Here is an 11,300-nt window from a genome sequence, read left to right on the forward strand (position 1 = left end):
ATATACCAGAAATAAAATCGGGCTTTTAACATTATTATTATTTTTTTTAGAGCATCTTTAGTAAAAGTAAAGTATTTCTGGGGAAATAAAATTTTATTTTTGTTATTAAAAAATATGTATGAGTGTTTTGCTGTGTGTATGTCTTTGTACCACTTGTATGCCTGGTGCCCCACAGAAGTAGGGAGAAGACATCAGATCTCCTGAGTTACAGATGACTGGGAGCTGCTCTGTGGGTAGGTGGTAGAAGCTAGGAATCACATCTGGGTCTTCTGGAAGAACATTTCCATGTTACCAGAATTAGAAAATATTTTAAAATATTTAAAATATAAAAATATTAAAAAATGTTTAATTTTAGTTTGTCATTTGTGTGTGTGTGTGTGTGTGTGTTTGTGTGTGCATGTGCGTACACATGTCCATATGTGTGTCCGTGCACACATTGGGGGAGATTTCCCTTCTGTCATGGTTTCTGGGATTAGAGTCAGCTCTTTTCCTTACTGAACTGTCTTGCCGCTGTCTGGTACTAACAGAATTTTAAAATATTATGTCTAAATGGAAATTATTTGTAGGCTAATGAAATGACCTAATGGCCAGAATAAAATTCCTGGAACTCATGTGATGGAAGGAAAAAACAGTTCTGCAATTTGTCATCATTCTTTCGCATCCATGTGCATGCACACAATTTGAATTACTAAATGTAATTCAAAAAGAAAATGGGGCTGGACAGATGGCTCATAGGTTAAGAGCACTGGCTGCTTTTCAAGAGGGAGTTGGCATTTGGTCCTAGCACCCACATGGTGGCACACAGCAGTCTGTAACTCCAATTCCAGGAGTTTTAAAATGCTCTTCTGGACTCTGGGCACCAAGTATGCACGTGGTGTACGTAGATACATGGAGCCACTCAAACAAACATGTAAAATAAAAATGCTAATCATTTACGAAATTGTTGTAAGGCATAGACAAAATTATGTTACAATTTCTAATCCATTAGTTTTAAGTTCTAGGATACAGGTTTCACGGATAGACTCTCTAATCAGTATTGTCATTTATGTGTATAGTGGAGCCAATAATGGAAGGGTGTGAACCACTACTTGTGTCTGTATATTACGTGGAATGCTAAATTCTGCACTGGGCAAAGACTATTGAAACTACTAGACTTGAGTTTACAAGTCATTCTGACTTTGTTGCTTCCTGTATAGACAGAGTCAGTAGTGATAACCAAGTAACTACCTTGCTTCAGTATGTTCTGTTCCAGCTGTGTTGTGTAAAAATTAACAGAAGGGAGAAGATACTATGGGGGCTAGAGTGTAGGTAACTCTGTAGATCTAGGTTCAGTATTTACCAAAAAAGTAGAAAGAAGGAAAGTACTATGCATGCAATTGACGGAAAGCGTAGAGTTAACAATTTTGTATTGTGTACAAAAATTTGTTTTCATAATTCTTCATTTTTCTTCTCTTTAAGGCTTCTCATTTCTTCTGGGGACTCTGGGCTTTGATCCAAGCCAAGTACTCCACAATTGAGTTTGATTTCCTTGGGTAAGATGATGTGTGAACTGTGAGGTGCTGTCTGTCTGGAGTGTGTAGAGGTGGCAGGCGGTGCTTTAAAGGGCATGTGCACTTAAGCCGCGCAGAAGCTTCCAGGCTGGCGAGTGCTTAGCATAGGAGTGTCCAGTAGGTGGTGTAGCAGGCTAAGCTGAAGGGCTGAGGTCAGCTCTGAGTTTTCCTTGTTCTTTCTTCACTAGGTACGCTGTTGTTCGCTTTAACCAGTACTTTAAAATGAAGCCCGAGGTCACAGCGCTAAAGATGCCTGAGTAAAGAAGACACCTCATTGTTCTCCAGGAGCTGAGCAGTGCTTGTGGATGTTTCTTAAGAAATTCCGAAAGCCAATATTTGTTAACACTCATTTAATTTGGTTATCTTGCTTTACAAATTATGCCTCTAAACAGCCAATCTATTTTTAAATAGAATGATGTTAAAAATATGGTTACTGTTGTCAGTATGTGACAGGCTAGAGATTTGTCCACCAGTGGAAAGAATCGAGTCGGCTTTAGCCTTTGGCAGCACAGTCCGTGTTCCATGTGATGATTTGTTACAGATTTGACATGACTGACTACCTTTCATCTTTCCTTTGTTGTTCAGTGTATGAAATGAGATGTTGTAGAGATCTTTTAAAAGTTTTGTTATAGGGTTAATTTTAGAAAAGCATTCTTGTTTAGTGTGACCTTTGTAAAATGAATCATTTACTCTTGACATGGCAGTCACTGCCTTCGTAGTAACTTAGGGTGTTCTAGACTTTTCTAGAGAAGTGCCCACTGAAGAGGGAGCAAGGCAGTTACTGTCTCTAGGGGTATACTTTCTTGAATTGGAAATATGAAATGATTTCTCTGAAGAATACAACTTAGAGTTAAATTGTCTCTTTATATAGCCAGACAATATAAAATATATTTACTGTATAATCCTGGAATATAAGTATAACAATTTAATGTTAAAATGTGTATTAAGTCATGTTTTAAAATACTAGATATGGTCATTTAAGGTAATAGTCCCAGTTTTTAGAATTTACCTATCAAATTGTTTCTAATCAAAAATTTTGTTTAACTTGATTCTTTTTTTGTTTATTTAGTAGTAGCCGATATTGTTCATATTTGAAACAAACATGCAGAGTTCATCATACTTGGAAGCAAGGAATATCATTTAGATTCTTTCTATTCGGATTCATTCCTTAGGTTTGTTTTGTGTCTGTAGAGTCAGCAAATGATTGCTTATACATGTAATTTCAGAGTAATATTGTTAAAGCAGTTAGAAGAACCAGTAAGGAACATTTAGGTAGGTCATTGAGCTTGAATACTTAAAATCTTAACAAATAAGGAAATGTGAATTAAATAAGTAGTCGTGGTAGGAGGACTTGTTTTATCTTGTTTTTGTTAGTCTAGTTTTTATTTTTCTATAGATGTGAGAGGGAAGCAATTATTAAATGGAAGGAAGTTAGGTCTTTGAGGTAGACCGGAAGGCTTTAATCTTTGAAGACTGTGGACTTGAACAGTCACAGCTAACTTAGCTTAGTCAGATAGGCTTTGCACTTTGGTCACATAAGTGCTTTTGTACTAAGTTGGCTCCATGGATCTGCATATTTAAAGTCTGCAGTGCAGATCTATCCTAAGACATTGGTATATTGTTCCACATGACTTCTGTTCTCAGACAAGTGCTTTAAAATACTTGGATTGTCTCAACGTGTTCAAAGCTAATAAAGTAAGTACAAACACTTACAGGCCATGGCCATTTGAGATGGTAAATTCTAGCCACGTAAACAGACTCCTAAGTATGTGTCTCTAACAGTGTTAGACCTGGATTTGGTTTCTACCTCCCTAATGTTGTAAAGTTCACTTTTGTTTTTATGAATCACATTACTGTAAGATCATTACAATTCTGCCGACTTCTTTGAATGAAAACAAATAATGACTACTAGCTCTTTTCAATGTTAAAGCAAACCTACAAAAACTGGCTTAGTGGAATTTTCATTTGTGATTGGAACATTGTCATAGAATGATAAAAATGTGAGCCTCCTGATTCTTTGCTTTCCTCCTCTTAAAATCCAAGAGTATGTGTCACATGGAAACACTGGAGAAGACAGTGTTGGCTAGTCTGTTCCTGTTCTTACTTGAGAGTGCTTTGAGTGGAGGCTTACCATGCTGCTGCTTCTGCTGGTGGTGGTGGACTGCGTAGCAGCCAGCTGAGACCGCTGCCCCAGAGACGCCGGTGGCAGTGCATGCACCAACAGCGAGGCGTCCTTGTTCACCCTGCTAGCATGGAGGAGATCTTGGAAGAAGACGAGCACATGTAGCACATGTAAACTGTTGTCCTCATTCCTTGGCTAGATTTGGGTGCTCTGATGTGCCTGCTTCCCATGCAGCTTTTGGGGATCATGGTGTAGATTATCAACAGGATTCAAAAATGTCTTTCCTTTGTATTGACCATGTAAGGGATTCTAAAGAGGGTACATTGGGACAGCTCGGAAGAGCATCCCTCTAAAATGTGTCCTGTGGCTTGCTAGGATATTAGTTGCCTTCTTTTGTTAAGCTAAGGAACTTGAATGCCTTACCTAATCACTCAACTGGTGGTAAGCTCATTTTGTAAATATGAAAGTGGATGTTAGAAGTGGCATTCCTGGATGTTCAATGTTAATCAATAGACCGTAGTGGCCTGGATGCTGTAACAAGCAAAATTCCACATTTCTGCCCTCTTGCCTGATCCTGTCCCCCTGGCACACCTGTATGATCTTGAACCTGACCAATGATATTTGATTTCCCTCCCCTCTTCTAATCCTGTGCTACCACCATTTTCTGGAAATGAGATGTGGTGGACACGTCTCACTGTTGACATGATCTGCCTGAGATCAACATGAGCACAAACCTCATCAACTAGGTCTGCCTGGAGTGTAAATAAGCAGCTGTAATTAGTGTAAGTTGTGTCCTGCATACAAGAGTGTGTAGTTTTGCATTCTCCTTTGTAGAAGTTTTTCTGTCACTAAATGATCCAGTCTGTTGGTGTTTGGCTGGGAACAGTGCACACCTCTAGCTGTGCAGTGAGATAGCAAGAACTGGAAGTAAGCTTTATTGGGTTTAGTTAATGTTGTATTTATTTATTCAGCCTCTCAGTGCCTAATAAGACTTTTCTCCAGTTTTTACTCAGCTGTTGATTTGTGTGTGTGTGTGTGTGTGTGTGTGTGTGTGTATTAGATTCTGGGAAGCAGTGAATTTATAGCTCACTCTTTGACTCACAATTTGAGGGTAAAGGTAGCTAAAAATGTAATTTGGTGTTTATAAACTGAAGTGTGGCCCCCTTTTCTATTTTCAGAGTTTGTAGACACTTTCGACAAAATCTTGGTATTCAGTGTGACTGTAAATCACACCCATAAAAGACATAGGGCAAATGGCATCTCTTCGTTCTGTCAGGTGGCTTCTCTGGAGCAGTTCAGTGTGGGGCTATGAGAAGAATGGTGGCTTTTATGACAACTATCCCGTGTTTATTTTAACTTTATGAGTTTAGACTTAAAGGAAGATTTCCCCCAAGCACTCTAGAGGAAATGTCCTCAGGCCTCTGAGTTACCCAGAAACCGCCTGCACCTCCTGATGCTCTCACTACCTTACCTGATGGAGAAAGGGAGTAGTGTCAGGGTTTGGGGTTTGGTTTTTCTTGACTTGCTTTTAAGCATTTTATACTGCATTCCTGAGTACTGTAGACTTAAATATTTCCCTGTTAATCTGTCATCCTGTTGACAAAGTCAACAGTGCTTTGTCCTGGGGTTTTCACACAGAAGGTGAGCGCAGGTGGAGACTAGCCTCTGAGTGTCTCTCACTTCAGGGCCTGTTGCTGTGGTCTTTCTTCTCCGTCAGATGTCATGATGGCCTTTACTGTGAAGCTGAGCTGCATCTTCAGTCATGTTTCTGTTGTGAAAGGCAAGTTGAGGCACCGCGAGCTGCCTATAGTGACGGCAGTGTTAAATCTTGGGTTTGACGAATGCTATTAGCTATTCCAGATAAAACATCCCTGTTTTTGGAACTTCAGCCCATATTTCTGTAAAAGAAAATACTTGAGGTTTTTGTATTACCTTGAATTCCTGAAGACTAAATTCAGTGATATGTGTTAAATGAGTTAGATTTGTTTGAGTAGTTTTTATGCTGAAAAATTTTCAATTTTGGCACAATTTGATATGGGAAGAAACCCCAAAGTGTTTGGATTAGAAACAAATACTGATGCTTCACTCATAAGCACTTTAAAGTTGTATGTTGGAGGCTACTCTCCTGGACTGTGCGCTGTGGTACCACCAACACCACCTTTGTCCATTGTGCATTGTATGGCGTGTATACTTGCAAAAATACTTCTTAAAATAGTTATAAAGTTTTACCTTTTAGTTATCTTGCTCACTGTGATAATTTTGAGCCGATTAATACGTTAATAAAACACTAGATGCTTACAGAACTGAAACATCACCTTGTCTTTTGATTGGTCTGTGAAAGTGGAGCAGGAAAACCTAGTGGATTGGAATTACAGGCTTCCTAGCCAGGAACTTTGAGAGCTGGGTTGAAACCCAATGACACCTGCAGAGCAGTGGAGGGAGAACAGAGTACCTGCTCGCCATGCCTGCACTGTGGCATGCGGCTGCTTATTTGTAGGTAGTGACGAACTGAGTGTTCATTGTCAATAATCTAAAGTTGTCCTCTGTATTTACCTGTACTAAAGTAACTGTAAACTAATGGAACCCACAAGAACTTTTCTGTATTTAGGAGCTTTTGTACAGCAAGGTCAAACATCCTGATTGAAGGAAGAAGACATGGTGTTATCTATATGCAAGGGGAAAAGCTGAACTTTCATTCAGAGAACTGTCATTGCGTTAGCCGTCTGTTGAATTGGGAAGCTGTGGCATAGATCTGAAATTTGTGTTTCTCAAATGTGAATTGTAGTCTGATGCTGCTTTGTATAGACTGTAAGTGCTATGGATAGTCTCAGCACTGAACATGCATCGATACCTCGCAGATGAATGCAGCCTTTGTCCTAGGTTTCCCTACGCCTCAGCCAGTGTCTGAGTGCTGGAGAACTTGCTCAACTGTTTGCTAGCGGAGATACTTCCTGCTTTTTCCTTTGTTGTTACATATTTTTATGTTTGAAATTTAAGTTTTACTACTGTTAATTTAAGTAAGATTTGTTTCGTGGCTATAATGGCATCGCCAGTGAAATCAACAGCCTCATTCATGTAGCTGCTGAAGTGACATTTGTGTTCTGTGTTCATGGACTTGCAACGAAGCCGTGTTTCTGTTAAGATACAAGTGCGGCTTAGGCTTTATTTCTGTTTAATAAGGCTTTCTACCATTGATTAAATGAAGGAATGTATCTTTTTGAAGAGATTTATATTCTGTAAATAAACATTGGTTGTAACAATAAAGTTGAGTTCTAACTATAATGTGTACCTGTTATTTGTACTCTTCTTGGAGATTGTCTATTGTAGAATATATGGAAATACAGGACTTTAAAGGATTGGAGTTTAGTGATGAGTGTTTGCCTAGCAAGTGTACTCACTGTCTTAGTTTCGCTCCCTAAAATCAGAGGAGAAATAAGGGCTTTCCAGAGTCCCCAGTAAGGCCTGGGGAGCCATCTGCTTAGGAGAGCAGTTAGTGACTGAGCAATCATGAGGCCTGGAGTTTGGATCCCGGACACACATAGCAATCCAGGTGCTCCACACACACCTGTACCCCAGCTCCCAGGGCATGGACACAGATGGTCATTAGGGCTTGCTGACTCCCAGCCTAGCCAAGGATACATGAGCCCGGGTTCAAGGAAAGACTCTCAGAGGAACAGATGAAGCATGACAGGACTTGTAGCTTCCTCCTTCAGACCCAGGCACCCACATAGGTTTGTGCGTAATTTTTTCCTTTAAAAAGGTATGTAACTGTGTTTGGGGCAATTTAAAGTTTCTGATTGTGCTGCTGTTCTGTTGCTATGATAATATGCCATGGCCAGAAGCAACCTAAGAATTTGTTTTGTCTTACAGTTTCTGAGAGATAAGTCATAGAGGAAGGCGTGGTTGTGGTAGAAGCAGGAAGCTTGGGTGGTCCTTCTCTTCCCTCTCTTCTCCCCTCCGCTCCCCTCCTTTGTTTTTTTGAACAGTGTTTCTCACCTGGCTGACCAGGCTGGCCTTCAACTCAAGAGATCCACTCGCCTCTGCCTCCTGAGTACTGGGGTTAAAGGTCTGGGACACCACCGCCCAGCAGACTGATCGAACTTCAACCACATAGAAAAAAGCATTGGAAGTGGCATGAGGCTGTACACTCAAAGTTCACTGACATGCTTCTTCCTGCAAGCCTCTACTAAGTGTTCTGTAACCTCTCTAGATAGCCTCCAGTGGACCAGTTGTTCACATACATGAGCATGTGTGGGGAAACAACTCATTCAAACTACCACCCTCATACTCTGATTTTCAGTATACTGTGAAAACATTTTGAAAATTTGCTTTTGGAGGTCCAGTTGCAGAGGTGTGCCTCCACTATACTTACATGATACTGGGTATTGATCCAAGAGCCTAGTGTCCTTCCTGCACAAGCACTCTGCTAGCTGAGCCACACCCCTAGTCTAGATACCTGCTTCTCATGGTTCCTACCTGTGATAGTTTGGATGTAACTGGCCCTCATAATCCCAGGGAGTATCACTAGTGGGAGGTGTAGGTATGGCCTTGGAGGAAGTGTGTCACTGTGGGCTGACTTTGAGGTTTCACACACTCAGGATACCACCCAGTGTATCAGTTGACTTCCTGTTGCCTGTAGAATGTAGCACCCTCAGCTCCAGCACCACATCTGCCTGCACACAGTGATGCTCCCCATCATGATGATAATGGACTGAACCTCAGAAACTAGGCGAGCCACTTCAATTAGATGTTTCCATTATAAGAGTTGCTGTGGTCGTGGTTGCCTCTCCACAGCAATAGAACACTGACTAAGACACCAACAGACTCATTCTTAAAAGTTGTACCCAAACGACTTTGGAAGTTTCTTTCTACTAAGCAAGTTGTGCTTTCTGTTGTCTTTGCCCGCCTTACTGCAGTACCCCATAGGCACCTCTTGGGGTACTTGTTCTAGTTCTCTGCTTTGGGGATCTTGTTTTCATGCTCCCTACCTAGCAAGATGGAACTTACTTCTCTGCTCACAGCATGAGAGCACTTTGAGGTACAAGATGAACTCTTGCTTCCCACATGAAAAGTATGGAAAGTAGAGAAACATTTTAAAACATGAACACGGTAGGAAGGCAGCATTTGCCATTGCAGGGAGGCTAATCTCTGGGCCCAGTTGTCCAGGTTAATTTACCTAAGCCAGTTTGATGCCTACAAGAGAACCTATTCTGCTGTCTGGAAAGTGGAAATGAATACTATATTCTTTCTCCTTCCCCGCTCCTCTCTTCCCTCTCCTTGATTTGGTTTGCTATTTATTTGAACCTCAATTGAGGGAGATATGTTTTATATGTAAATTTTATGTATATATTATTAACTGCAGATAATTTTTTCGGAGGTGACCAGAATTCAGTGTTTTTAGATTTTGGTATATTAAAAGCTTTCAAAGCCCCCACTAGTATATTTTAAATTTTAAATATAGTGTTTGTGTGATGTGTGCACATCGGTGCAGGTTCTACTGCACCTGTATGGAGGTCAAAGGACGATTTTGAGTTGGTTCTTTCCTCCCACCTCTACATAGTGTGGGTTTAAATGAGAGCGCCACCCCTCACTCTGTATATAGGCTCAGACTTTCCAATACACAGTCCTTGCTTGGTGATACTGTTTGGGTATGTTTTGGAGCGTGTGGCTTTGCTGGAGGAAGTATGTCACAGTGGGCTTTGATGTTTAAAAAAGCCAACACTTTAAGTGCTTGCTCTCTGCTTTTTGCTCATGGTTGCTGCTTCAGAAGCCATGCCTGTCTCCCCGCCATCATGGACTCATGCTTCTGGCACCATAAGCCTAAAGAAGTAGTCTGGTCATGGTGTTTCATCACAGCAGTGAATGTGGTTTGCAGAGATCAAGCTCAGGTCATTAGACTTACACCATGCTGAACCCCTGAGCCATCTCACTTTCCTAGTTCTGAGACAGGAGGATCTCTCGAAGACAACTTAGGCTGTCCTAGAAGTGGTTCTATAAACCAAGCTGGTATTGAACTCAGAGATCCCCCTATCTATCTCCGAAGCACTGGGATTAAAGATGTGTATCACAATGCCTGGCTCAGTCTAGTTTTTTTTTTTTAAAGGTGTGTGCATAACAGTGAAAGAAGCAGTACGTACTCTTTTTTCACTCTCAAGAAGAGTTACAACTAAAGCCTACAATCAGTTTTCTTGTAATATTTTATAACTCAGGAAAACCCAAAGCAAATGCTATTGACTTGCACTAGATCTGTCTGTGAAAGGTACTAAGAGCTGTCAGTAATGGCCAAAGGCTTGGCACTTGCATTGGGTTATCACCTTTGGTACAAGAAAAAAGGAGCCAGCCTGTCTTTGTCACTTTTGTCACTATAATAAAGCACCTGACAGAAGTAACTTAAGGAAAAAAGGGTTTATTTTGGCCACAGTTGGAGGGTAAGGTTCATGGCAGTGAGGTCACGGTGGTAGCTGCTGAGGCGGCCAGTCATGTGGCATCTACCTCACTCAGCTCACTCCCTTCCTATACCCCAGGGAATGGTGCCATTCATAGTGATCTGGGTCTTCCCAATTTAACCAAGCTCCCCACAGATAGACTCAGCTGGTTCTAGAGCTCACAAAGTTGACAGCTGAGGTTAGCTATGCAGCCTACAATTTCTTTGGACACAGCAGATATTTTTCTCGAATTAAATACAGCAGAAGACTGTGAATCAAAATCAAACACCCGTCTACTAAGATCTCTCTAGTCGGTTTTCTCAACTATTTGTACTGTGAATCTTAATAGCTGAAAAAAAATACCCTTTTTACAAAAATGTTATATTTAGTAATTAGTTGGTGAAGAATGCTATTTCAGTCTTCACACTACACCAAAGATGCTAATTCAAACTGCTCTCTTTCCCCGTTTCATAACACTAGGAGAGAATTTAAAGTGTGACTGTGATTCCTGCATATTTCTTTTCTCATGGTGGCAGAAGGCTGTGTAGGTACCTTGAAAAAGGCTGTCTTGTTGACATCCCTAACAAGAGGCTACAGCCGTCCCACTCAGGGATTTGTGAGCTCCAGCTTTGCAATCTAAAATGCAAAGTGCTGATCCTGTTTGCCAGCGCGCACTTCCTTACCAGTCTCACAGAATCCTGTTGTCCCGAGTGTTGACAGCACCCTTTCATCTAGCTTTCAAAATAAAACGGAACACCGGGGCAGGGTGTTGCGTGCATCTCCAAAATGTGAAGACTTCACCATTGTAGTCTTTGTCTACATTCTGGTTTATCTAACTTTGGTGATATTCTTCTCCCACCTCAGTAAGTACTCTTAAAGACCTCTTCATTTCTGTTTCTTTTCTGGCCTTCATTAGGGACCCTTGTCACTTCGGGCTCTCCTGCCATCCCATCACCACCGAGAAAACAAGCTTGGATGTGCCCAATGTAAAGGGGAGACCCTTTTACTCCTTTATTGGCAGCTGACTTTGTGTGTGTGATTAAGGGTTTCTCTGTGTAGCATCCCGAACTATCCTGGAACTTGCTCTCTAGATGAGGCTGGCCACCATGATGATAATGGGCTAAATCTGTGAAACTGAAGCCACCAACAATTAAATGCTTTCTCTTACAAGAATTGCCTGCTCACAGTATCTCTTCACAGCAA

At 41.1% G+C, this 11,300-nt stretch overlaps 1 protein-coding gene across 1 annotated transcript in view; it reads left to right on the forward strand.

The window, feature by feature from the left end:
* Nucleotides 1-6,948, forward strand: part of Etnk1 (ethanolamine kinase 1) — a 47,055-nt gene extending 40,107 nt beyond the window's left edge. The window contains exons 7-8 of the mRNA XM_041680363.1: nt 1,459-1,532; nt 1,739-6,948. Of these exons, the coding sequence (XP_041536297.1) occupies nt 1,459-1,532; nt 1,739-1,811 (147 nt within the window). The 3' untranslated portion in view covers nt 1,812-6,948. The remainder of the gene's footprint in view (nt 1-1,458; nt 1,533-1,738) is intronic.
* The last annotated feature ends 4,352 nt before the right edge of the window (nt 6,949-11,300 follow it).

Source organism: Microtus oregoni, unplaced genomic scaffold (genome assembly GCF_018167655.1).
Source record: "Microtus oregoni isolate MIOR12 unplaced genomic scaffold, Mior012 000002F_ref0000024, whole genome shotgun sequence".
NCBI classification, from domain to species: Eukaryota; Metazoa; Chordata; class Mammalia; order Rodentia; family Cricetidae; genus Microtus; species Microtus oregoni.